This window comes from Mustela nivalis (genome assembly GCF_964662115.1).
Source record: "Mustela nivalis genome assembly, chromosome: 16".
Taxonomy (NCBI): domain Eukaryota; kingdom Metazoa; phylum Chordata; class Mammalia; order Carnivora; family Mustelidae; genus Mustela; species Mustela nivalis.
The window spans coordinates 35,052,007-35,079,675 of record NC_139035.1 but is presented as its reverse complement, the minus strand read 5'-3'; the positions used below and the strand labels follow the sequence as shown (position 1 = coordinate 35,079,675).

The following is a 27,669-nucleotide window of genomic DNA, read 5'->3' as shown; positions in this document are numbered from 1 at the left end:
GATTTGAGAGGTTTCATTGAGTTGGGGGTGGCTGAGATCTTGGGAATGGGGGAGATAACCCATGAGGGACTAGAGGGAGGAGAGAAGGATGGAAATATGGGAACCAAGGAATCACTGATGCTTGCCTCAGGCTGGCGGTGAAGCAGAGCAATCGGTCTTATTTCCTGAATCAGCTTGCAGAGTAGTTCAGTTCTAAGAGTATTTAATCACAAAATATGATTTTCTTCTTTCACATCCAGAATCTAGGCCAGGAGCCCTCTTGGACTAAAGGACTCATTTTTAAGGTAGTAGGCAGAATTTTAAGATGGCCCCGATGTACAAACCCGATAAAGCCCCCCAGGATTTGCAAATATGATGGGATAGTCACTCCCGTGATTAGGTTATATTATATGGACAGCTGATTTAATAAAATTAAAAATCAGTTCATCAGTCACTTGAACCACATTTGAACACTCAACAGCTATGAGTAGTTAGTGGCTACCATATTGAACAGTGCAGATACAGAACATTTCCAATGTTGCAGAAAGTTCTATAGGAGTGCACTGGGTCTCAATCCTTGGAACTGCAGGATAACATCTGGGAAGTGGTTCTCAATTCTGCCTGAATTCTTTGTTCCTCTTCATACCTAAAACTGTTCATTCACAGTTGTCTACAATCACTGTATCCATTTCTTCATGAGCCATCCCTCTTTTGCCTACGTCCATCTGGCTTCCTTATCACCACCCCCACCAAAAGCTAATGGGATGTTTTTTGAATGAACTGGATTTTATCATTCAACAGATAACTCTTTCTTCCTTCTAGAAGCACCTTTTCTCTTTGCTTTTCTTTTTGCTAGATCAATTATATCAGAAATCTCTCTAAGTAGGTCCCAAAGATAGTAATGTTTAAAGCTGTAAAGTTGATTCTGCCATGGTAGTGAATTACTGCTCTTAATGTTGGGGGTATTCTAGGGTCTTACCATGATCCCTCTTCTCCAGCTACATTATTTCTCTAGGTCAGTGGTTCTCAATCCTGGCTCCACTTTAGAATCATCCTTGAGGGTTTTAAAAGCCATCATTGCTGGGGAGTTCCCAAGATGGATCAACTCTGAATTCCTGGGAATGATTCTTATATCTCTTGGGGCTGGAGAAAGACTTTAGATGTCCTAAAAGCCCTGAAAAGATGGAGTTTTCTACCCTGCCCATAGAAATAAAAATAACAGCAATATTAAATCTTAGAAATATATATAGGGCAGATGTGCAGCCTTCTAATTTTGCCTTAGGTGTTTACTTCCATGTCTTAAAAAATATTAGATATAAAAATTTTCCAAAAAAATTTTGGTACTTCTACCTTGCTGGCCCCTTAAATATATGTTTAGCTTGCCCTAGGAAGTCCAGCCCCAAATTTCATCCCAAGGTCACCTCCTAGGAGAGACTTCTCTTATCCATTACTTTTTTTTTTTTTTAAGATTTTATTTATTCAATTGACAGAGCACGCAAGAGAGCACAAGTAGGGGAAGAGACAGAGGGAGAGGGAGGAGCAGACTTCCCGCTGAGCAGGGAGCCCAGTGGATGTGGGGCTCCATCCAGGACCCTGGGATTGTGACCTGAGCTAAAGGCAGACACTTAACCGACTGAGCCGCCCAGGTGCCCCCCATCCATCCTTTCTAAAGTGGCACTTTATGGTCCTCCCCTTAAAAAATATCTCATAGAAAGTATTGACATTTATAATTGTTAGATTTATTTTTTGGCTTACTTGCTTATTGTTTGTTACCTCCACGAGGGCAGGGTCTTATCTTTTTTGCTGTTCATCTAACACAATGTCTGGTACGAAGCAAGTGTTCAATGTATATATCCAGAATGAATGAGTGAATGCACCTGATGTATGGCAAACAGCAGTGAGTAGAGGAATCCCAAGGCAGGTAGGCTACCTTGGGTTGTTACCCTGTAAAAGACTGTCTTCATGGGGTGGGATGGGAGAAGTGAGTTCATGAAGGGAGGTCCTTGTTTCCAGCAAACCTGGTCAAGGCTTAGAGGAGTAGGCACATGCCATGATGTTGATGGATGCCAGCTAGTATTTATTTTTAGGATGTAATTTCTCTGTGTCACCTCCAAATTTTCAGTAAAATTTCTTCAACTCAAGAGCTATGTGTTCTTAGGGGAATGGAGGAAGGACTATGTGTTCATGTTTGGGATCAAAATAGGCTGGCAAGATGCTTAAAAGGGAACTAGGAGTGTTTGAAGACAAAGAGCAACTGGAATGAATTTGTATTAACTGCTAGCATCTCCCTAGAGTTGTCAGCATTATGGTTATTTGAATAATAGACAAAAGGGTGATTTGGATAGCTAAAAAGTTGAGGTCACTCTGGTTACATAATTAATAAATTATTTGGTAATTCTGTGTTCAGTGCCTGTGTCCTATGAGACAATGGCTTGCCTCTGGGCAGTGATTCTGTCTGACTTGTTTATTCCTGGTCACTGGATGCCTTGGCTTGATGGGTGCTCAGTAAATATTTGTTTTGCAAATAAATGGTTCTGGATGTTTCTGTGTTTCTGGGTCAAAAGTCAGAAGGGTCTGCTGACACATGATGAGGAGAACTGAGAGAAAAGCCCAGGCTCTGAGAATGAGGACCAGGTAGAAGCTGGGGGTGGGGGTGGAGGTGTTCTGTATGGACTGGTTTGTTGGGAGGATTCAGATCCAAGCTCAGGCCCCCTGGATGGCTGGAGGGAGAACAGGACACTATTGGTCCCTCGTCAGTGGACTTGAGAACCAGGTATTCTGAGATCCTGCTGGGTTGTGGGAAGGGGTTTCTTAATGTCTTAGGCTTGGTGCTCATTGGCCCAGGGTTGGGATGGGCCTAAAATGACTGGTGGGACACATTATCTTAGACCGCACAAGGATAGGCAGGAACTGCCAGACTTTTGGCTGCACGTGTTCCCTGATTCTCTGAGAGTGACAGAGAACCCTTAAAGATGTCGAGGAGTTCTTGTGTCCTAAGACCCTCTCTCCATTTGTGCCCTCCTCTCCCCTGACCCCACTTCCATCACCTCTGCAGGTTCTAAAGCTGGGTCTTGTATGCTTAGAGTGCCCAGGTCGATGGCCTGACCACAGAAGTATTTCAGTTCCCCAAACCAAAACTACTGTGATTTTGATTCCTGACCTTTCTGTCCCCAAGGACCAGAACCAGCCATGGTAGACGGAATAGGAGGCCTAACCTTGGGAGCCAGTGGATTGATTCATCATGAATTTTCCCAGGTTCTAGATCTCAGGAGAAAAAAAAAAACACACGTTTATTTTTCTATATGATTTTCTCTGTATGTTGTCTTGACAGAGAGTTATGCAGTAATATTCATAGGATCATATTTTTCAACACTTTTTGTTAGGTGTTCCCTTGTCCCATGGTTCCATACTAATAAATCAATATTTGTTTATTGAGCACCTACTATGTGCAAACACCAGGCTATATGGTTATCCGGAGGTAAAAAGAATGGTTAAAGGTTGTTCCTGTTCTCCAGGAGTTTATAATCTGGGTTTGGGGACAAATCACAAAATAACCAAAAGTTGAATAACCATAAATATGTATTTGACATGGGAGGGATTTACAAACAGAACAGAACTGATTGGTACTTGAGTTGCATAAGGCCTGCTGCTGGAATTTGGGAAGAATCTATAAAGAATAACAGAGAAGTCATCACTGATCCAGGAACCTGATCCGAGTCTTGGATTTTGAACTTAACAAGTGCACGAGAGGTGGAGACATCAGTGGAGACAGACAGAGCTGGACGAATTGAGCCTAAGTGTGGTCGAGGGAAAGGAATGGCTGGATCAGAGTACTGTGTGAAGGGGGGCTGTGTGAGATGAGGTCAAATGTGCCTTTTTTAAAACAGGACCCCGAGAGCCTAGCCTGGCTGTGGACTTGGGATTTTAATCTGGAAGATGGAAAGCATACAGGTCAAAGTGCATTACCAAATCCGACTCAGCAAATGAAGCACTAGGCCAATGCTAACAGGATGAAATGCACCTTGGAAGAAGTGCAAAGGCATGTGTGTGCATCTGTGTGTGTATGTGTGTGTACGTGCATACACCTCTGAAGAGGAGCACGAATTTGAGACAGGGATAGCCTGTTTTAATAGTATTTGACTTGAAACAGATAGAGGTGTCTCTCTCTATGTCTCTCTCTATCTCTAGCTGATGTCTCTGTCATCTCCACTTGGGTCCTTGGTGTGGTATGGTCAGGAAAAGCCTCCTGCACTTTGGGCTTCAGCAGCAGGAGTAGAATCTCCAGAACCAAAGTCATGTTGACATGCAATTTTCTTTCCCCAAGTCCTTGAAGTGGACTACTTTGATAAGGCGGCCGACATTCATAGAGGAGCTTCCTGAGTTCCCTCCTAGGGGAGAGTCTGATTCTTGTGTGCTATTTCCACTCAGGTTTCCCTACGACTCAGAGCCAACCTGACTCCCTCAGACCACTGTGCATCATCATGCAGAGTTCACTGGGCCACCTGAGGTGACACATTCACATCTTGTCTGGGAGAAAAAGGATCAACATAGAATCTGGTGAGTAAGGTTTTCTGTGGGATGAAATGGTTCTCTGAGATGTGGAACTTCTAGAGCTAAAACAGGGAGAATCCTGGAAAACTACAATGGTTGGTCACCCTACAACACACCAGAAACTTCTTGAGGATTCGCCCCCACACCCAGTGGTTTTTCTCTCAGATACTGGAGCAACACACCTGCCTCATGGATACTTATCCTCTAGATACAACTCACAGAGAGCTCATGGTCTGTGTTTCTCAGGTTTTCTAAGGGGACAATCTTGTGATGCTTCAGGTTTGCAAAGCTAAAATATTCACCAAGGCCATTTTTCCTGTCCGTTTCCTCGAAGTGTCATATTCTACAAACTGTGCCATATGACTTTCACTTTTTTGAGAAACAGATTCCCTTAATCTTGGGAAGACCAGATATTGCAATGGAAAGACTATGGATTTTTGGTACTTGAAGGTCTTCCGGAGGATTCTGGTTTCACCATATACTAGTTGTGGTAGACAGTGCTGCGTATTCACACGTTCTACTGTGTTTTCCTCTTCTGGGCACATAGGAAGATCACTTAGGCGCCCTTGAACAGTTGTGGCCAATAGGTTGTAAGCTGAATGACTGTCACTTGAGAGCTGAAGCATGGAATATGAGAGAGCGTCTCCATGCTCCTCTATCCTTGCTGTCATGAAGCCCATGTGTCCTTGTTGGTGGGGCCACAAGACGGCAGAAGTCACTGAGTGTAGCAGAGGACCTCTCACCTCATCATTGTCACCCATCTTACTCTGTGCCAGCAACAAATGAGTATTTGTTGTGTTAAAGCTGATGATATTTTGTGGTTATTAGTTTATTACTGAAGCATAACCTGACTCGAACACTAGTTCCGTGTCTTCCTCCCCTTGGCTTTCCCCAATAAAATACCATGGATTGGGTGGCTTAAGCAATAGACATTTATTTCTCAAGGTTCTAGAGGGCTGGAAGACCAAGATCAAGGTGCTGGTGAGAGCTGGCTTCCTGGCTTCAGACATGTAGCTCCTTGTTCTCTATGGAGGCAGAGCCTGGGTGTCTCCTCCTCTTCTTCTAAGGCCAGTAATCCCATTATGAGGACTCTACCTGCATGACCTCATCTAAACCTAACTACCTCCCAAAGGCCCCATCTCCTATCATCACACTTGGGGAAGGGTTTCAACGTATGAATCTGGGGAGGACATATTCAGTCCCTAACACCTTGTAAGCTTGTCAAGCTACCTAATAATGCTGAGGTTATAAAAAAGGGAAATAATATCTCCTTCAAAGAACCATCTTGGGGTGCCTAGGGGCTTAGTCGGTTAAACCTCTTCCTTCTGCTCAGGTCATGATTCCGGGGTGCTGGGACAGAGCCTGCCTCAGGCTCCCTGCTCGGTGGGTAGTCTGCTTCTCCCTCTCCTCATCCCCCTGCTTGTGCTCTCTCATTAATAAATAAAATCTTAAGAAAAAAAGTGTCATCTTATAGGGCTGCATGAATGAGATACTTTAGATGTGTTTAGAATGGTTCCTCCTGCATACCAAGAGCAGAAAAATATATTTTTTTTCTTTTCTTTTAGCAAAATATACAGGTACTTCTTTCCGGAGTAATACTTAACCACAGGAGTGAAGACAACCTCTCCTGTCCGGGGAAGCACACAAAATCTCCAGATGACGCAGGTAGGCCCTTCTCTGTACTAGTGTTTGGCTCTCGGTCTTTCACCTGGAGTGGTCTTTGATCAAGGGACCCATGCCCAGAACATGCCACCATGATGTCGGACATTGGACACCAGGACTCCCCTCTGTTCACTTTTTTTTTCCTTAAGGTTTTATTTATTTATTTGTCAGCACAAGTAGGGGGGGTGAGCAGCAGGGAACACAGGCAGAGGGAGAAGCAGGCTTCCCGCCAAGCAAGGGCCTCAATCCCAGGGCCCTGGGATCATGGCCTGAGCCTTAGGTAGCTGCTTAACTGACTGAGCCATCCAGGCGTCCACCCCCTTCCCCATTTCAGTTCTAAGCATCATATTTTGGGGAAATTGTTGACAGGTGGGGAACTTCTAGAAGAAGGGGAACAGGTTAGGAAAAGTGGAAGCCATGGGGATGGGTGGACCACCTACTACAAGTAAGGTTGTCAGATTTAGCAAATAAAATAAGAGAAACCCAGTAGCATTAGAATTTTAGATAAACAGTGGGTCCCATTTTAGTATATAAGTGGTGTCACGCTATCTTGGGGGTCTCCTTATACTAACAAGGTATTCCTTATTTATCTGAGATTCCAGTTTAACTGGGATCCCTGTGTTTTATCTAGCAGTGCTAGCTGCAAGGATTGTTGAGGACAGTGCACACACATCAGACAGAGATGCAACATCATACTTAGGAACACAAATGTGTATTTATACTTGGCTACCGGGAGCTGCTGGGTATGCAGATTTCTGAGCCAGCAAGGGGGAAGTTCAGAATTGGGTGTGCTATTCTGGGAGAGCTGCATGGGAGAGGCAAATCTGGGTGAGGGTAGGAATTTTGGTCAGCACCACTTCTTCCTTCCCCTCAAAATATAGATAGATACTGACTCTTGCTTTTGATTTGCCCTAAGATATACAAATGGGAAGATAAGGTGTTGATAGTTACTTAGTACTTCTGCCCGCCCCCCTTTTGGTCTGTCCTTCCTTACACATTTATTAGTACATGCATTTACCTAGGAACTATGCTAAGGGCTTTCTTTCTTCTTTCTTTCTTTCTTTTTTTTTTTTTTTTTTTAAAGATTTTATATATTTATTTGACAGAGAGAGAGAGAGAGAGAGAGATCACAAGTAGGCAGAGCAGCAGGCAGAGAGAGAGGGGAGGCAGTCTCCCCGCTGAGCAGAGAGCCTGACGCAGGGCCCAATCCCAGGACCCCGAGACCATGACCTGAGCTGAAGGCAGAGGCTTAACCCACTTAACCCAGGTGCCCCTGCTAAGGGCTTTCTTGACAGAAGAAATCTAATAGCCCCAAGAAGCAGTATTTCTTAAGAAGAGGAAACCATATCTTACAAACTCGACAATGATTTAGACAACTTTTAGTGAACTCCCTGGCAGACTGTGGGTCTAGTGGAAGGGGTTCAGGGCACAGGAGGGAGCAAAGAGAGGATGATTCACAACTTGTAGAGGAACAGAAATTACCACCCTTACCCTTACCCTGACACTTTTAACTTCATGTTTACTGATGATTCTAGGAAAAAATTCTCATTATGGAAGACAAGAGCATGAAGAGAAATAGGAGGAGATGGGAACTATTAGTGCATTGGATATTTTCTCCCTGTCTCTCTCTGAGTATTAGTTTTCTTTACAGTTAAGATTTTATGTACATTTATTTTCTAATTTTTGCCTCCCACTTAACAGGATCCCATAAACATGTCCCTCTTTATTGGTATTAAGTCTCTTCTCAATGTTTTAGGTAAGCAGGGGGCCAGTTTTGACTCCGTTTTCGGGGGAAGGAATGAGATTGGATAAAGACTCATCACCCTTGTCTTCTAGGATATGGACCAGATAGATATTGAAGTAAGACCCCAGGAAAAGTAGGTGCCTTTTATTGAGAGCCCTCAGACTTGCAGGGCAAGTTAAGAACAAAACTTCTGTCCAGATTTGTGTAGAATCCTATCTTTATCAAGTGTTGGACTCTGGTTTTACTAAATCTTGATGGCCATAAAATAATAAGTCTGTTTTGCTTATGCCTTTCCTCTGCAATCTATCCTCTATTTGTAAACACTCCCCACCCCCTACTGTCTGTCCTTCCCTCTCCAGGAATGCTGGGAGCATCGCCCTGCTCTCGGGAGCTTAGCTTTGTTGGCCCCCAGAGTGTCCCCTCATCCCTTCTGGTCCAGGTCATGGCTCCTGAGGGGTTTGCGGCCCCTAAGCAATAGAGGGGAGTGCCCAAAGCATTCTCGACTGGGCCCTGGAGCCTCCACGGATGGCTCGCTTCCTGGTAGGTGGGCTATGGAATATTGGGGTGGGGTGATTTTTGTGTTTTGATAAGAACAACTGCAGATTCTGCTGATCAGAGTCCTTGACACCTGCGTGTGATGCACACGTGGGTACAGACACCCTTTATGGAGGACACACCTAGCCAGGCCAGAAGTTTGCACTGTTTCCCTCAATCTTTACAAGGGTCCATGACATAGATGGCTAGTATCCCCCATGGAGGCAAATAGCTTTGGTTGTCCAAAAGCACACAGCCAGTGGGTAGAGAACCAAGGCCTTCATCTCGACCTGTTCACTCTGAGGTCCAGGCTTTAACTACTGTCCATCTTGGAGAGCAGAACATTCTGGAGCTAGAGGAGGCTTCAGAGGAGATTCAAAACCATTGAATCTCCCAGCCGCTCTATCTCCCAATTACATTTTTGAATGAGGCCTGGCTTAAGCGTACAATTTGTGAGGTTCTACAAGTAATTCTCAGAGGCAGCCTGCATTAAGAATCAGTAAAATCCAACACCTTTATTTATAAATGATGAAAATATAACCCAGTGACGGGCTTGTTGATGCTTTTATCGAATAGCAGGCCTGGAGCTAGGTCTAGGATTTCCAGGATGTCCAAGTCCATACGTGGACCCTGTGTGACCATGAGCACTGTAGGGAGGTGCTGATTAAGAGCCGTGAGGGGGGGGGGCTGACTCCAGACATGAAGCCAGATACACCCACGCTCCCTTTCCTCTCAAACCACAAGGTGCTCATTGCCCCAGACTCCGACAACAGATGCTGATTTGAACATTTGGGTATTTAGTTTGTCATTCGACTGGCCCTTTCAGGGATCTCCTGGTGCAAGTGCCCACGTCCCTCACAGCCATGCCTCTGTCTTCTCCAGAGGCTTCTGGCCTGCCGTGTGGCTGCAGGTTGCCCCCTTCAGGCATCTCTCTCTCACCTCTCAGGCTGGGCCACGGCCACAAGGCCAGTCTCACATGGCGACTCTGTGGCCAAAGGTCTCAGAGGTTGGACTTGGGTTCTGAGGGGAGAGAGGCGGAGGGGGTCAGGGCTGGAGGAGGGTGCATGAGAATGAGCTGGCCTGTCTGCTGGAGGAAGGGCAGGAATCTGGGAGGGCAGTAAAGGTGGTAGAAATGCCAGCATATCCTTCCGTCTGCTCTGGGAAGCCAGCCAACAATGGGCCAACCATGGGCCAGCGTTCTCCTCCAGCAAGCTGCAGGGTACCCTGGGCTGCACCCCTCGGGAGGGAGGGGCTGGGGCATTTGGGGGTGTGCCGTGGGAGGTAGAACAGAAGGAGCTGAGGTTCCTGAGGTGACCTGGGAGGCTGAGCTTGGGAGGGGATTCCCCCTTCCTGTGGTGAGGCAGAAGTTGTGTCATCCTGTCACAGACGCTTTGTTTAATCTTGCTAGGTCACTGTGACGTTTGTCCGGCTACCTTCTCTTTCCGTTCCTTATGAGGCGGTCATGTCCTTAGAGCAGCTCCAGTCAGCGTGACGGGGAACCCCTACCTGTAGGTTCCTGAGCCTCTGAGGTGGGGGATTTGGAGGCCAGCCCCTCCCCCATTTCTGCCCACACAAGAGAGACTGTCAATTTGAAAAACAAACAGGAAGACACCTAATGGTTATCTTCTGGATGTTCCTACAGCATCGATGTCTCCCCAGGAGTCCCCAGCTGACACCAGTCCTCCAAGAGTTGGAGCAAGAGCTCGAAGAGGACTTTTCAGGGATTGGGCCTTGGTTAGGTTTGGGGAACATGAAGTTCAGAGTCTGGTGGGTTCGGGTCAAGGATTAGCAAAGGGAGAAAAGGGGACCTGGAGGCAACGTTAGTATCTAAGTGGTGATTAAAATTATGAATGCTGCAGCAAACTGGTCTGGGTTCAGGTGACCCCTTCGTAGCTGGAACCAAGTTACCGAAAATGTGCCTCATTTTCTTCGGTTGGAAAGTGAGGATATTTAAATGTTACCCCCCAGGGATGTAGTGAGTATCGATCGAGTCAGTCCATACCCAGTGGTGTGGTGGAACGGTGCCGGGCACACCCCGGAGCACCAGGTAAAATGTGAGCTGTAGTTCATCCAGGCTGTCTGCCTCATTCCTCCCAGACCTCAGGCCCAAGCTGATGTGTGCTTCTGTCTGCTGGGCGGATGTTCAGGTTGAGGAAGGAAGGGTCGGGGGACAGAGGAGGGCACCGAATGGAGTCTCCGATGACGGCAGGCCATGCTCCCCAGGCTCCCGTTCTGGTGGCTTCTGCGCCAGGCTGGGTTCCTGTCTGTGCTCAGTCACACACAGATGCACTTTCCCCCTCTGGTTTTTGGAAAGGAGTGCGGAAGAGGGGCCAGTGTCTGGGCTGCTGAGCTGTTGAGGTGTGGAGGGCCACGCCGGCTTGAGTCAGGTGGCGAGTCCCCGGGGATGTTCCTGGAGTCTACCCTGTCCTACAGACGCGGACTCAGGCGTGACTCACAGTATGCAGGTGGTGCCTGGGCCTGAGTCACCTGGTGCCCCTTCCTCCAGCACCTGCGGTCTAGCCTGGCCCTGGCTCTCCTTAAACTCTCCTCTCCGTTTCTCTCCCCTTCCCTCCTTTCCTTGTTCTCTACCCCTTGATCTCCTTGAACAGATCTTGGCTGATCTCCCCGGCAGATGGGCAGATGGATGACGGAGGCAGGAGCTTCTGATGCCACTCCCACGCCCTGTCACGTGTTGCCAGGAAAGAGAAGCGTATGGCATTCTGCCTCTAGCAGTATGGTGGCTGTAATCTGAGGGGAGGTGTCTCCAAAACGACCCCTCTCTGCGGCTTGCTGCTGCTGGAAATGCTGCTCTCAGCCACCCGTTCTGGGGACGGGACGCCCAGCCTGTCCCCTCTGAGAATGCAAGTTCCCCCAACAGTGCATGGGGATTCCTAAAACTACCTCAGTTATTTATCCCACAGTGGGAACCTCTTCGCTGCACGAAGCGGGAGCACCTACTATGTGCTCAGCGGGAGCACCTACTATGTGCCCAGTGTTACTCCCAGCCTTGGAAAACAGTAGTGAACAAAATGGACAAGAGTCTCTACCTTCTTGGGCGTTAGATTCTGGAGGGAGGAGTCAGGAAGTAAACAGGATAAATAGGTAAGTTATACAGTTGTTTTACAGGTGGTTACGTGTTGCAAAGAACAGCAAAAAAGATCCAGTCTACCCAGAATGAGGGTAGGTGGAGTTGGGATCTGGCGGGGAAATGGGTCAGAGTCATTGAGAAAGTAGCATTTGGACAAAGACTTGGAAGAGGTAAGATAGTTAGCCTTGCAGAAGCAGATGCCCAGGCCCACTCCAGGCCCAGGGATACTGCGTTCCGAGGCATCTGGGGCCAAAGCCCAAGGACAGAAGCAGCCCGGTGATTTGGAGGGTGTGCATCTGAGGTGAAGGAGCAAGGGGCAAAGACAGAGAAGTAATAGGGGTACTTGGGTCATACAGGGGCTCACGGACTCTCTCCAGGGGCTCTGGCATTGACCCTGACAGTAATGGGGAGCATGTGCAGGGTTCCAAGCAGAGGAAAGATATGACCTATTGTGTGGGGTCTGCTAGAGACCAGTTGGAGGCTGTTGCAGAAGTCCAGGGAAGAGAGGCTTGGGCCCAGAGGGTGGAAGCTGCCTTGGGAAGGGGAACTAACATTTCCTGTAGCATGAGGGGGTGCGAGAGAAGCAGGAGTCAGGGATAACTTGACTAGCCACTTTCCTGAATACAAGTTCTGATGAGCCATGTCTAGGGGCTGGCGGTGGTGGTGCTGACGCTGAGGGCTCCACAACAGGGTGATGGGAAGAACAGAGTGGGGGTGGGCATTGTCGTGGTGCCCCCACCCTGCCCTTTAGCCCTGGTCAGGTCCTAACCCAGCCTCTGGCTCTGTTTTAGGCTTCTTGTCTCCGAACAAATTTGGTTCTGAGGTTCAAAGCCTGTGTCTGAGGCCATGACATCCCTGAGGGGTGTGGGATGTGTCTAGATCTCTCCCTCACCTCCTGGGGAGTGCTCAGGATCCCTGTGGAAGGGGGCTGACTGGTAGCCTTGGGGTCTGCAGAAACGCTGTCACTGTTCCGGATTGGGCCCAGGGTGTGTGTGTGAGGCCCAGACACAGCAATTGCCACTTTCTTCTGTGAAGCCAGACCCCTGCTGGGATCTGCCCTGACCTGTGAAGTCTGAGACACTACAGGCTTATTTACCTGGGCTCCAGGCCTCCTGAGAGAGGAGGGGGAGGGGGGATTTGAAGGGCTCCAGTCAGTCAGCCTGAGGCCCACCACACACTAGGCCCCGCCTCCTCTTCGGATCTGGGATCGCCACACCTGCTCCTGCTGCTGGTTAACTATTAATGAGTTCTTTGTCACAGCCTCTTTCCTGGTAGTGGGCTGGGGAGGGGGCAGTTCCAGGAGGGGGAAGGCTTCCTGGAAACCTTGAGTTCAGGGAGCTGGAGACGTGGAGAGAAATAAACCAGACTGGTGGGCTCAGAACCCCGGGGTGGGGGTGGGTTTGGCAGCAGTGATCTTTCTCCAGAGGATGGGATGGGGTCTCTCTGGGGTCTTGTTGCAGCGGCGGGCCCATGAAGGAAAGCGGCTTGTGCTGATTGGGGCTGGCCGAGTTCAGCCAGATTTCGCTGGAATTCTTACAGGGGGTCTAGACACTAACATTTAGTGGCTTGTCCTTTCTGCATATAAACAACTTAATGCCCATTTGCTAATTACACTAATTCCTCTGCCCATCCAAATTTAGGGGACTAAATGAGAACCTAAGGATTAGAAATGCCCAGTTGACTCCACAAAAATCCTCCATTTTCCTCTTAAGGATTCTCCTCTTAAGTCCATTTCTTGGACTTAACCCTTAAACCATAGAGAACTTTCTGCTTGGGAGCCACTGAAGCCTGGACTGGGTAGTTAAGAGTCTCCCTTAATAGAAACTTGGAGGCAGTGGTGTTTCACAACCATGCCATGCGGGCTCTTCTGCTCTGCAGGGCCAAGACAGGGACTGGGGGACCTTCCAGCCTCTCTCTAAAAGCCCCCTGATCCTAACCTGGGGACGAGTGTCCTCTGAGACCAGCCTCTTGTTCTAGGCCTGTTGCCACCCTGTCAGGTGGCCCTCAGGCAGCTGTGCCCCCAGAGCCCCACACAGGGAGCTGTGTTCTCAGGCCTGGTGGGGGTGGGCACAGGAAGTTGGTCTGGTTATGCTTCAGGTCAGGTCTGTTTTCTGGCCCTCTGGGCTAGCATTCCTGCCAGGGGAGGGCGGGGCTGGGAGACCAGCCCTTAGGAAGCTGGGGGCATGACTCACAGGTAGTTACCTGTCCCAGGGCTCCCTGCCAACCTGCGGAGGGATCCGGAGGGGAGACATTTAGAGTTTACTCCTGTTTATTCCTCTTAAGCTTTCCTTGGGTGAGTTGGGCTTTGACCCCCTTCCCAATGAACCTAAAGCTCCTGCAAATTCCCCCAAAGCAGGGATTTTCCACGTTTTTAGTCTTCCATTGGGAGGGGGTCTGGTGCTTTCCAGGGTGCTTTGCAGCCCAGTGACAGGTCTGGGCAGTAACAGCCTATATAAGAGCTTTGTGTCCTCTGCTTAGTCTTCTGTCCAGGGCTGCCCAGGACATAGGATGAAGCTGACCCCTGTGGGCCTTGGGGAAGTGCCAAGTACAGTGCCTGTGGCAAAAGTGGGTGCCCTTCCCTGGCCCCTGGGAGTCACTGACATTCAACGCCTGGGGCTTTCAGTTTGCAGTGGCTCCCTTTACCCCTACTCCCACCCCTGCCCACCCCCGCAGGCACCCACAGGCTGCTGGGACTGATGAGCTTGCTGTGAGGCCTTTGAGACGGACCCACCTGCCCAGTCCTGTCCTGGGGGGGCGGGCGGCGGAGGGGGGGTGCAGTGACGGCACATGGGCGTGCCAGACGCTGGATTCCTGAGGCTCGCCCTGCAGTGGGTGACGCCCAGCTGGGGAGTCTCCAGACGTGAGGCCTTTCTTTAAAAACTGGGAGCCAGGAGAAGAGACCCCACATTCAAGGGGTGCTCTTAGAGCCCACCTGGAGAACGAAGAGCAGCAGCACGGAGCAAGGTACGGGACCGGCCTTCCCCTGCGCGGTGGAGGCCAGGTGGGGGAGTAGGGCTGTCTGCGTCTGGGGTGTGTGGGGCCTGGCTGCAGGGGCCCGATTCATTCTGGATTCCTTCCTCCTCCTCCCAGGAGGGCACTGAGCAGGCGCACTCACCTGCAAAGGCTAGGTTAAATGTCTGCCATTGTTTGGGTTGCTTTTTTACATCGGGTAAGTGTTTCAGTGACTGGGGAGGAAGCAGCTTCAGATCTGGGCTGAGCACAAAGAGAAGTGGGAAAGTGCGGGCTGGCCGGGCTAGAGCTCTTCCCAGGGCCAGCCGGTACCTGACTGTGCCCTGGTTGTGCGGGGATTGCAGCCTGGGGGCAGGAGTGCAGAGAGAGCACTGGAGGAAAACCAAAAAGTGGGTCTTCCTCCTGGGCCAAGATTAGCTGTGCAACCTCAGCCACCTGTCTCTTCCCCGGGCCCATGACTCTTCCAGGAGAGGTTTGGAAGGCATGATTCCCAGGCCACTAGCCTGTGGAAGGTAGATGCCGAGTGGGCCCCAGCTCCCTCTCTGCAACTGACTTGCCACCCTCTCCCTTCGCCCCCCGCAGCCAGAGGGCTCTGTGGCTGTCACTGGAGTCAGAGGTGGGCCCCAAAGGAGCAGGGGTGGGGCCTGTCTCCGCAGTCTAGTATCCAGCCTCAGCTTCCAGAATCCCAGGTCTGCACAGCCCTGGGCCATAATGGGAGACATTTTAAGATGCTTCCAGTTCTCATGAAATCCTCACTCACTTCTTAAATTCTGCCAGGCTCATCTTTCTCCCCACCGTGTCCCAGCGGCCTGCTTAGCTCTGAGTTGTGGTCACCAGAGCCTGCCCCTCAGGGAGGCCCCGTGTGGTGGCTGAGAGGCTTCACCTCCAGGCCCTCAGCCACTCTGACCCACTCACCTTTGGGTCTGCAGGCCTGAGAAAGGCCAATTCTGGGGGTGGGGGGAGCAACAAGTCCTTGGACATCTTAATAGCTCCTCTCCTGCAAAGGGCCCAGCCCTTTTCTGCTCCCCACATTGTCCTTGCAAATGTGTAGGCCAGGGAGGGCCACGCCTCTTTCCCTTCCATCTCCATGGGGGGGAGATGAAGTCTGGTAGGGGATGGCATTTTCCCAGGGTACAGTATGCATCACCGGCCAGCTGGCATTTTGCAAGCTTTTGGTGACAAATGAACCTGCTGCTTACAAGTATCCTAAGTCAAGGCCCTAAGTAAAGGGGGCTGCTGTCCCTTAGGGTTTGTATTGTTTTATCCAGGCTGCTTTGCTGTGTCCTGGGTGAGGTCCTCTGAGGGGAGTCCCCTGTTGGCTGAAGATGAGGCCCCTCCTTCTCCTGTGCTTTGGTAAGTCTCCCTTCTCATCCTTCCAGGCCCTGTTGTGTGGCAGGGAAGGGACAGCTCCGTGGGGGAGGAGAGTATACTGAAGGGTGGGTATCATCCCTCGGTCACCCCGTCGTCCTTCAGTTTGGAACACTTGTCTCCTTGGGCCCCTGTGGCGTTTCCCTGCTCTTTGGGCCTTTGGGAAAGACGATGGCCTCTCTTGAGAGGCCAAGTGTCTTCTTCTTCCAGTGTGAGGGTGGCTGTGGTTCCCCAGGTGCCCGGCACAGCTGATTGCCCAGCCTTTCACTCTCTCGTGGGTTCCAGAGCCATCACGGCTGGGTTTTACAGGGGACTGTCGCTGGGGGTTCACAAAGCGTGGCTGGGTCCCGGCAGTGGCTCACTCGTAGTGAGCAGCCAGCCCCGCTCTGGCCGCTGACCAAGGCGGCTGCTGGTGAAGGGACAGAGGCCTGCGACAGGGTCCTCAAAGTCACATATGGAGGCCACATTTCAGGATCATCCAGGGGTTCCAGTAGCCAGTGCTTCTCCTCCTTTCCTTTTTATTTTTTATTTTATTTTATTTTTTTAAAGATTTTATTTATTTATTTGACAGAGATCACAAGTAGGCAGAGAGGCAGGCAGAGAGGAGGAAGCAGGCTCCCTACTGAGCAGAGAGCCCGATGCGGGTCTCGATCCCAGGACCCTGAGATCACGACCTGAGCCGAAGGCAGAGGCTTAACCCACTGAGCCACCCAGGCTCCCTCCTCCTTTCCTTTTTAAATTACAGGTTACTGAACATGAAATCAGCTTCTTCTTTTTTTTTAACCAAACAGCATCAGGATTCCAGTCCTTAGAGCCACCACTGGGGGGGAGCATTAGGGAAAGGGTCTAGGCTTGCTGATTTGCTGATTTATGCTTCCCTGGGGGGATACTGGGGTGGCCTGGGGGGCCCTCCTCTCGCTAGGCTATTCCCCAGCACCCCTGTGATTTCAGTCTGGCCCGGCCTCCTGTGTGCCCAGCAAACCTGCTCCCGTGGGGCCTGCTATCCACCTGTTGGGGACCTGCTCATCGGAAGAACCCGGTTTCTCCGAGCTTCATCCACCTGCGGACTGACCAAACCTGAGACCTACTGCACCCAGTATGGCGAGGTAGGTTCTAGCACCATGGCCTCCAGGGCTGGAGAAGACGAGGTGGGGTGGGGGGAGGGCGCCCTTTGTTCACAGAATGCCTGAAGTGTGTTTGGGATAGCCACAGCTCCATGTGCTGTGGAGAGTACAAGAAAAGCCTAAGGCCAGATCTCTGCCTCCAAAAAATTTTCTCCTTCACTGAGCGAGAGAAAACATCTTCAGAATCAGCTGAATAGCTTGGTAAAGCTGGAGTCTTTCCTCAGTCCTCGGGTATGGGCAGGATGGTTTTTCAAGTCTTGGGAACAGACAATTAGATGAATGTTGATCTTTTAGAACTGAGAGCTGGCGTGTCGTCTGTGGGGGACGAAGTCAAGGCTGACTGAGCACAAGTGGTGGGATGGGTGCACTGGGTTGTGTTCTTGCCATGAGATGAGCTGAGTGGTGCCATGGTCACTGTTGGCTCCCATCTCTTTGGCCAGTGTTGGGAAGGGAGTGTAGACAGAGCTAGCGGCAGAATATTTGATTGTTGGCTAGAGTATGAAGAGCCAATGGTCCCCTCGGGCAAGTGGGAAACAGCCCAACTGCTGTTAAGAGGACATAAATCAACAAGGTAGATGCAGAAGTGATGAGGCCAGTGAGGGGGTTCAGTGACTCAGCTGATAAGTAAGAGCTTGAGCTGAACAGTCCAGAAACCCAAACACTTTGACCTAGGTCAGTTAACATTCCCTGTTTAGGCAACTGAGTTCTTCAAAGAGCTGTTGTGATTTTTCTTCTACATGCCTCTGGACCTATTTTGGAGGAACGTTGACTTCCTTTCTTTTCTCTTCAACAAGGTGGGGGTCATTCTTGGTGCCTTGTGTTTACCAAAGTTGAAACCACTTAGTGTTAACTTGTTTTCCAACTGCATGTCTCATTTGGCCATTTTTCTGCCCTGAAACCAAAGGTTTGAACAAAGGAATGTGTGAGAGAGGCGTGTTCCCCAAGTCTTCTAGTCTTTTCAGAAAAAGAGAGAAAGAGAGAAATACAGAAAAAAAGGGGAGTGAGAGAGACTGACTGCATGAAGGAGACTTGGGTCCTCCGTGGTCCTCTTTTCAAACTGTCCTTGTAGTTGGGACAATGGAGGTGGCATCGGCTACTGCCGCTGGGCCCCATTGCCCTTCTAGTCCAGTGTTCTTTGGCTACTTTTAATGGCAGATGGAGCGGAGTAGTGGCTTCGGAGGTGCAGAGCAGAGATGGCTGTGGTTCCTGCCTCTCACCCAGCTGGATGTGGGAAAGCCAATCTGACAGTGTTGGGTCAGATGGCCAGTGTTAGGCCAGGCCTCCCTGTGGACCCAGATTTCTCCACAGGCATCAGGGGGCCTGGCCGTATTGAGCTTTCTAGGCAACGGAATGGTGTTCACTGCTGCCTTCCCACACATGCCCTATATCTGGTGCCACTGAGCCATGTCTAAACCTTGCAGGGAGGCTTCTGCTGATTTCCTTCCTTGAGCGGACCTGCCTTCTGGCAGGGGGAAGTAGGAGAAATTCAGAGCTCCGGTGCTGGGATGTCCCCTCAGGCCCTGCTCTGTCTGGACAGCCTCTTTCCCCAAAGCTTTGGCCTTTTGACTTCACCTTGGCCTGCCCTCTGCCTCTGTCAGAGGCCGGAGCCCACCACCTCCCTTCCTCGCTTATTAAGCAGCCCCCTGAGGACAGAACGGTGCTTGCAAAAGAGAAGTCTAGACTTTTGCAACCCTGGGGATGGAGACATCCCAGCTATTTTGGCTTCTCTGAAACTTGAGACACATTGGCTTTTCCCCCTCTTTTCTATGAGGGGGAGGAAAGCCAGGCAGCCTCTTCTGGAGAGTAGAAGGTGGGGCATCTTGAATGCATGTGATCTTGGGCAACACAGTCCCCATCTTTAAGCCTTAACTTCCTCTTTCATGAGTGTTCGTGAAAGGGTTTGAAGGTTTGCTCTTGGCCTCAGGTTTCTCTGGGAATGAGCCGACTGCTGAGAGCCCCCCACCTTCCACCTCTCCCTTGTTCCTTTGCCCTTTCTCCCGCTTTTCCCTTTCTACTTCCTAGAGGCTATTGGTTGACAGCAAGGAAGACACACCCCCAAGGCACAGAGCTTCACCCTTGGAGGCTGCAGTGGCGGCTGTGTGATGACAATTGGGAATCGATATTTTAACTCTGCTGGCTTCCAGTTTCAGTTTTTGAGTTTAATATATTCTGTTATCAAATGATAGGCATAGCAGCTAGAATTTATTAGGCACATGTTATGGGTCCCAGGCCTCATACTCAAGAGTTTCACAGAAATTATCTCAATTAATTTGCACAGTGCTTCCTGTGGGGGTGCTTGTTATCTTTGTGTGCCTTTGGGAGGGTTTGGGTGTGTGCCGGGACCCCATACTTCTGATGGAAACACAGGTGTCGAGTTTTCCGAGGAGTTAGAGACAGAGGGTGGGTGTAGCGGGGAGCCCCAGGCAGAGATGAGGCATGAGGCAGAACAGCATTCCTGGTGCCTGCCCCTCTCTCGTCTCCCTTCACCCCTTCCTACCAGCTCCTGGCCCCATATACACACTTTCTTCAAGCTGAAGCTTCTGGTTAGTGCCTCTGTTCTATTTCTGTGACATGGTGAGCTCTGAGCCAAGCACGACTTCATCCCGCACCTGCCGTCTGCCCACGGACGTGGCACGAATGCAAGTGCACCAGAGATTTACAACTCTTGGACGTTCTACACTGCTCGTTCCTCCGCTCTTAATCCCAGCAGGACTCAGTGGAATGGGAGTTGCAGGAGCCATGGGGACTCCTTCCAGTTCCAGAATTATCTCTCCCAGCTTCCGGTGTCAGAGTGTGGCTCCTGTTCCCTTGCTATCTCCTCTGCCTGATTTGGTCTCAGTGGCTAAGTCCTATCAGCCTCGAGGACTTGCTTCTGTTGTTTTGGGGTCCAGGTTGCAACCCTTGCAATGACGTAGGACTTGGTCAATTTGCCTTGGGGTACCCCACCCCCAACTTTGCCCTTCGTAGGACTGCCTGCCTTGACTGCCCTTTAACTATCCAAGCTTGGGTCCAGGCTGTTCTTTACCAAAACAGCCCTGTCCCCTTGTTCTCCTTCCTTTGGTCCTAACTAACATCTGGGCAGAGTCACTGTTCCCTAGAGCTTGAGGCATGTCTGTGTGCCTCCTTGTCCTTGTCCTTTTCTGTATTTTCTCTCAGCATTGGCTCCTTGTTTGAAACCTGAGTCACGGCAGCCCCCAGCCCGGTGAGCAGTTGTGAGGAGCGTGTAAAGGAATGAGCAGAGTTGACCAAGGCTGGTGTCGGCAAGACACTGAACGTTCCATCCCCCTCCCCTTACGCAGCCACCTTCTGGCACCCGTGTCTGCTTGCAGAGGCCACCCCATCTGCGAATCACACTCTTGAGCATTTCTCCCCTGATTAGGACACGCACTTGCACACTTATCGAAATAACCCATCCTTGGGCCAGCCCACTCTGCTCTCAAGGTGGCCGCTGCAAGTCTAGTCTGTAGTGGATTGTTGGAGAATCTGGAGGCAATCCCGGTCAGTGAGGTTGTCCTGCCAGGGGGTGGGGACTCTCTGGGTCTGATCCTGGTCTGACCCTTAGATGAGGGATGGGACCTTGCTAGCTCCTGGGTTCTCTCTAGACCATCGTGACTCCGTGTATGAAATGAAGGAGTTAGGTTCGTGGGCCCTTGTGTTTGCTCACTTCTGGCATCTCTGCCTGCCTCTCAGAGATGGCTGGGCTGTGCGTGACCCCGTGGGTTCAGCATGGTATCTGTGAGGCAGGGGCTTCTCCACTGGCAGGGGCTGAGCTGTGCCCTTCTGGTCATCTCCGGGCTGCTTCAGGCTCCCCAAGACGCAGTGCGTTTTGCCCGGAAGCTTTCCAGCCCTGATTTCTGCTTCTGACAATGTGTCCTCCAACGTTGTGTTTGCTCCCCTAAATGCTTTGTTTATCGCCCACTCCCTCCCTTTCTGAGGGAAAGCTTAATTACCCAGCTGTCTTAATAATAGTTTTACACAGTGCATTCCTCAGGTTAATTAGCTGTATAAATCCAACAGCTGTCATTTTTATCTCTTGGAAACAAGCTGAGGAGCGGTAGCCAGTTGCTATGCCCTCCACCCCAACACACGCACACAGAGACAGACACACACACACGCATGTCAGTGCACCCACATGTACACCCCCCAACAACCACTGTCTTTCTCGGTTCGACGGTTATCTGTTTTCTGGACCTTTGGCAGGGCTAATACGGAAGCAGGGGATGTGTGAGCTCCTTCTGTCTCTGTACTTTGAGACTGCCTCTGACTAAATTGTCTGTCCCCGTTTCCCCAGAAGTTCTCAGCAGTTCTGAAACTTCCAAAGCTCCTGCCATTGGTGGGCCACTCTTTTGGATGAAATATTGTTGTGTTCTTTGTTTGAAATACAAACTCTCTTGAGAAAGACACCATATCAATCTATCATAGACCACTATATCTCAGCCAGGGTTTGCTTATCAGAAAACTAGCTGTGTTGGGGTGCCTGGGTGGCTCAGTGGGTTAAGCCTCTGCCTTCGGCTCAGGTCATGGTCCCAGTGTCCTGGGATCAAGCCCTGCATTGGGCTCTGTGTTCAGCAGGGAGACTGCTTCCCCCTCTCTCTCTGCCTGCCTTTCTGACTGCCTGTGATCTCTCTCTCTCTCTCTCTCTCTCTCTCTCTCTGTTAAATAAATAAATAAATAAAATCTTAAAAGAAAGAAAAAAAACTAGCTGTGGCTTTTGTGAAGGGGTCCAAGAGAGTAAAGGCCAAGGTGGGTAAGCTTAGAGGGATAGAAGGACATGGTGAGGGACATTGGGGGAAAGTGTTACCATCAAAAGGAAGCAAAACTTGAGTTGGTGGCATGTGAGAGTCTTGGGTCCTGGTTGTTATGGGCTGGGGGATACAGCTCGTGGGGCTAAAAGGATCGGAGAGGGGGGAAAGCTGTAATGGGAAGGCCTAGATAGACCCAAGTGGCCTCAAATTTTGCTGGCCCATTGCTTTTGGGGTTCAGGTCTCCAGAAGTCCTGGCAACATTTTGCAGACCTTCTTTGCTTCTTTGTCCTTGGGAGCTGTAGGAACCATTGTCACAGGCAGAGCCTGCAGGGGTCCAGACAAGCAAAGCCATTCTCTGCACTCAGGTCTAGGGAAATATCTCTGTTTCTGGAGAGGTCCAGGCTGGGGCGGAGGCTGTCCTTCCCAGAGAAGAAGGGAGGGGCATCCTGACAACCAGCTCCGGTCTCTTCCAGGGGCTGCCAAGTGACCTCTGTGTCCCTTGAATTAGAACTGGCCAAGAAGGTTTAGCTGCAGACATCCTGGGACAGAAATCCCTGCTTTGTCTCTTCCCAGCTTTATGGACTTGGACACGTTTCTTAACCTCTCTAAGACTTGCTTTCCTATCTGTCAAATGAGTATCTGCATATTTTCATGGAAGATACCGACCTCAGAGATTTGGGGAGGAGGCAATGAGATAATGTATGCGCAGTGCCCGGGAGAGAGCCTGGTGCAGTGTCATTTCTGGGTGTGTGGTGCCCATCGTCTCCGACCAGCTTCACAGTCAGCCTCCTGAGCTTAGTCTGGATGCGGGAGGGCAGCACGGAGTGAAGCCTTTGGTGAAGGTGTCACTTCATGACAAGACAGAAGATGAGGGACACCTGGGTGTCTCAGTGGGTTAAAGTCTCTGCCTTCTGCTCAGGTCGTGATGCCAGGGTCCTGGGATCGAGCCCCGCGTTGGGCTTTCTGCGCTGCGGGAGCCTGCTTCCCTTCCTCTTTCTCTGCCTGCCTCTCTGCCTACTTGTGATCTCTGCCTGTCAAATAAATAAATAAAATCTTAAAAAAAAAAAAAAAAGAGAGAGAGAAGATGAAGTTGAAAGTGCCTGATAGCCCTGGGGCTTTCCTCCTCAGCACCCCAGCGGAACCCGACTTTTGACCTTCGCCGCCAATATCCACTGATCTAGAAGGGCTGAGGCTTGTGAATCCCAGTGGGGACCAATGGAGGTCTTGCTGACCAAGGGCCGTAAGGGGTCCTTCTTCTGCTCACTTAGCTGAGAGGCGTGATTTTCCAGTACGGCATCTGGGTAATGTCCTTTTGGGTTTTTTTCTTCCTTCCTTTGCATTCTTGTTCGGAGTGTTTTAAACTTCTAAGCAGATAAGCTGGAGTAGGGGAGAATTCGAATAGCGTGTTAGAGCAAGAAAGAACTTCATTATCTTATGCCACGCCTGCATATTACCAGGGAGGAAGCTGAAATGGAGAGAATGCCTTTTCTTGCAGGCAGCTGGATTTTTTTTTTTTTTTTTTTTTTTGGTCCTGGCTTCCTTTCTTTAGGCCCTGGCTGGTGGCCATGACCCTGATGCTATCTCCTTAGATAGACACAGTCTCTGGCTTGCTCATGGGAGGGAGCTGGGCCGTGAAAACCAGAGGCTGTTTCCACTTCCCTCTCGAGTTAGCTCCGTATTCTGCAAAGGCAGAGCTTCGATTCGCTTTTACCTACCTTTTCCCACCGATTTCCACTGTGATTCAGGTTCCTGCTGGCTCTCGCTCTCTTCTTTGCCCTCCCCCAGCTCTCTGGGAGGGTTCGTCTTCCGGCCAGACTGCTGAGCTTCTAGAAGGCTCCAGGATAAGGGAAGAGGCCCAGCCTTTCCAGATGGAGAGCAAGTAGGAGCCAAACTGGCTGGAGGCCTGACAGGCTGAATTGATAATAAGGCTGCGTCTCTGAGGTAGCACGGCTGGGAGAACCGTTGGCCAGTGGACCCCAGAGACGGGGCCTGCTGCCGCCGAGGGCTTCCACCTCTGGGAAGGATGGAGGCACGAAGCCCACGGGAGGGGAAGAGCCTCGTGTGGAGAGTCCCGCACACGCATTGATACACATTCTCACGCAGGCAAACAAGAATGAATAGAAAGGGAAACTGAGGCCCAGAGAGAAAGAGAAAGCAGCTTGTCTTCCCGTGGGCGCCTGCCATAGCCTCTCTGCCTCAGGTCTCCAGCCAGCTGGCTGGCTGACAAGCAGAGCCACTTAAAATACCTGTCCCCAGCCTGTCTCTAAGGATGGCAGTAAATCCCTCCTTCAGCTGTGTTTCTATGATAAGCAGCACGTAGGTTTTAAGCCCACGAGGGCATCTTATCGTCCATCAGTGCCTGCGCACGTGGAAGGAAGGTGGGGCGGGCGTGGGGCACCCCTGGGCTCACTGGGAAGCCTGAGCCAGAGGCAGGGTGAAAAGCCCATGTGGACATTTTTTAGTTTTCTTTACTTTGTAATGATGTCTATTTTCCTGAGTATAAAAGTGAGTATATATCCATGGTATTGAAGTTGAATATTATTAAAGAATAAGGAAAAAAAGCTCCCTGTTATCCTATTACCCAGAGATATTAGGGTCAGCTGCTTGTGGCGGTCATTTTTGTAGGTCACATTGGCTGAATAGCAACCATTTCATATGGTTCAACCTAATCTTTTGGGGTGTTTCCTTCCAAACACTTTCTGTTCCTTTCAATTTACGTATTTGAGAACATGACAGATACATGTTTATGCTCATCCTTTCTTTGTTCTTCATAAAATACTAGAATGTCAGCATTTTCCCCAAGTAATGAAAGGCTTTCTGTGAGCAGTCTTTTTAATAGTTACATAATATTTCATCCTTTGGGGACCATCAAGGTCATTTCCAGTTCCAGGTTGAGGCGTTCTAGGTCCGGTGCCCCAGGCCTGAGGAAAGAAAGAGCCTTGTTTCTGGTGCTGTCTTGGCCAGGGAACAGGCCGGGATCAGGTCCCAGCAGAGCTGGGGAGAGAGCTCTGGTGACAGGCGGCCGGAAGGCAGCTGGCCCTTGTCTCTCGGCGGGACATGTGCTGAGTGCATACAGAGGCTGGCAGTGGAAAAGTTTGCCCCCGAGAGGCTGTGCAGAGTGGGGAGAAGGGCACGCTCCCTGCCAGGGACCAAAATAGGAATCTGGAGGAGAGTCAGATTCCAGCAAAAGGCTTCTCTTGCCCAGAAAGGATTATTTTATGTGCTCAGGTATTTATTCCAGCACTGACACATCCACAGTTTCTGTTAACTGAGCTGGGTCAGCCTGAGAAGCCAGCTTTTTTCCCAATGTGCTCTCTTCACCTCAGGCTCCCCCATGGTCAGCAGTGGGGTCAGGCCAAGCCCTTTGAGTGAGACAGACATTGTCACCCTTCACTGTGCTTCCTGTGATGTCTGTGCACCCACCTGGTTTCCTAGCACAAGTGAGAGGATGACACAGAGGGAGGGAGAGGGAGGGGGAGAGAGGGAGAGAGAAGGGGGAGGTGGTAAGGGACCCTCTCTAGTGTGGGTTGGTGCTGGCGCTGACGTGGCTGTCAGTCCGTAGAAGAGTCACTACCCTTTTGAGCCCCATCTTTTTGATCTGAGTTCACATATATAAAATGGGAATAATATTCCTTACCACATAGGGCTGTTGGGAGGCTTAAATAGGTTTTCATATTCAAATTCCTAGTGCAGTACCTGGCCCATAATGGGCTCTCTGTCCCGTCCTGTTGCTGTTTTGTTACCTCTCTCCCCCATCCCTCCTTTTAAACTCCCTGCCTGCAGGAAGAAAACGTGGAGGGCTAATTAAAATGTTAGCACTTACTGAGTATTTGCTATTCATTCAATAAGTATTAAGGGCCTACTCTGTGCAAGGGACTTTCCTAAGCACGGAAGATACAGGAAAGGAAGCCGTCGTGGAGTCTACTTTTGTGGCAGACAGTAAACAGATAATATAAGCAAATACATAGACAATAAACGCATGGTATTTCAAGTGGAGATATGTACTAAGAATAAAAATGTAGCAGGGCAAAGAATGGATGAGCAGGGTGGGAGGGGCAGTGAGCAGGAGGGAGAGGCAGAGAGAGGAACAGTGCAGGGGAGGGAGAGACCGTAGAAGGGAAGGGAGGAAGCGAGCGTTCCTTACAGGGCACATGTGCTGGCCATTATTTGAACATTAAATATCATACAATTATTGTTTAATAAAGCACTTTGGGACATGATGAGGAAACCTCCAAGCAGCAGGAAGGGTGACGATTCTCTTATTTTGGAGGTGAAAGCTGGAAAGTCAGGTGGGAAGCAGAGGCTCCAATGGCCAGGAGTGTGGATTCTGCTCCTGCTTCTGCACTGCCCCAAGCTTTGTCAGCCGTGGAGAGGCACGATGGGTGTTGGGCAAGGAGTTTCCATCACCCCAGGCTCAGGCTCAGCATACCAACTCAATGCCTTTGGGACAAACCTGTCTGTTAATCAGTTCCGCAGACACTATCCTTTCTAAGACGTCAGCCTTACTGGCTCATCACCTTCCTGGGACAGGGCAGAGGTTCAGGAGCTGGAAGGCCTTGGCGAGGCCAGAGCTCTCCCCTGGTTCTGGTGAGTGGAAGCCTTAGAGGGAGGCAGGGGCTTGGGTATTTGGAGTACAGTTGTCCCCACCCCGAAGGAGCCGCGGGCCAGTGAGGTTCTTGTCCAGGCTTCTACTTGCGGGGGACTGTGGAGCCCTCTGAACAGTGTTCTTTACTCTGGGCACAAGACCTGGTAGCATGGTAACTCAGAGAAAACAGAATTTGTTTGTGTTGCATGGGGGAGCTGAGGCAAGGTCATGCTGTCCCTGGGGGCGCTGTGGGCACACACACATACAAACTAAGAGAACACGGGCCGTGTACTTGGGCACTGTTCTTTTGCTTGGGGATCTCTGCCTGGTGTGGGGCCCATGGGGTTCAGCTCTGTCTCTTGTCTCACTCCAGGGCTTGGGCAGGCCAGGGGAGCTGTGGTTTTGTGGGAAGCTCCCCAGTGAGGTTGTTTCCTTTTCGGCTACCTACCCTGGCCTTGATCTTCATGAAGGGACCCTTGCTATCAGCCTCAGGGCTGCAGATTTCCTCTGTCCTATGCATTCCTGGCCTTGGAACTGCTTAACCACAAAGCTTCATTTGGTGGGGAACCCTCAGATTCTTTCCTGGGGATAGGGAATGCCAAACCTGGGAAGCGTCCTCAAGTCACAGACATTGGGGCTGGAAGGCCTTTGAGATCATCCAGATGTTAATGTAATGTTGACACCCTAAGGGGAAGGTCTTTATTTTGTTCTCTGTTATAACTCCGGAGCCCAGAACAGGGCCTGGCACATAGTACACACTCCACAAATATTTGTTGAATGTTTGAATGAATGACTCTCATCCAACCTCCACTCAATCTACAGAGGAGAAAACTGAGCCTAGAAAATGGAGTAACACAGAGCTAGAACTGGAACCCCAAATTCCCTTGTCTTTTTTTTCTCTGTGCCCCATCTCCTTGGTGCTCAGAACCTCAGTTTACCCTGGAGTAGCCAGGATGAGGTGAGATGAGATACAAAGCTCTCTAACGTTTTCCTAGCATACAGCAGATGCTAAACTAAAGTGAGTTCCTCATCTTTTCTTCTTTTGGCTCTTGATACCCTTTTCAAGTTTCTCTTTTTTAAAAGATTTTGTTTATTCATTCATTTGTTTGTTTGTTTAGAGAGCGAGTGCAAGCGAGGGGAGGGGCAGAAGGAGAGGGAGAGAGAGACTCCCAAGCAGACTCTGTGCTGAGTATGGAGCCTGATGTGGGACTTGATCTCACAACCCTGAGATCATGACCTGAGCTAAAACCAAGGGTCAGATTCTTTTTTTTTTTTTTTTTTAAAGATTTTATTTATTTATTTGACAGACAGATCACAAG

The 27,669-nt window shown here is 50.1% G+C and overlaps 1 protein-coding gene and 1 long non-coding RNA gene across 12 annotated transcripts in view; one reads left to right on the top strand and one right to left on the bottom strand.

Moving 5' to 3' along the window:
• LAMB3 (laminin subunit beta 3) overlaps positions 1-27,669 on the top strand; it is a 171,173-nt gene that overhangs the window by 118,363 nt on the left and 25,141 nt on the right. For 8 of the 11 annotated variants that reach the window (XM_082701793.1, XM_082701789.1, XM_082701794.1 and 5 more), the window contains 4 exons: positions 4,408-4,536; positions 6,096-6,195; positions 15,797-15,881; positions 16,848-17,002. In XM_082701793.1, the coding sequence (XP_082557919.1) occupies positions 15,854-15,881; positions 16,848-17,002 (183 nt within the window). In that variant the 5' untranslated portion in view covers positions 4,408-4,536; positions 6,096-6,195; positions 15,797-15,853. Of the gene's footprint in view, positions 1-4,407; positions 4,537-6,095; positions 6,196-11,391; positions 11,573-13,773; positions 13,852-14,333; positions 14,523-15,796; positions 15,882-16,847; positions 17,003-27,669 lie in introns of those variants that run through there. The other 3 variants (XM_082701795.1, XM_082701788.1, XM_082701786.1) reach the window with 3 other exon arrangements.
• LOC309849563 lies at positions 22,851-24,011 on the bottom strand. The gene is made up of 2 exons (XR_014303757.1): positions 23,481-24,011; positions 22,851-23,142 (listed from the first exon to the last, which is right to left on the bottom strand). It is a non-coding gene; the product is annotated as an uncharacterized lncRNA (long non-coding RNA).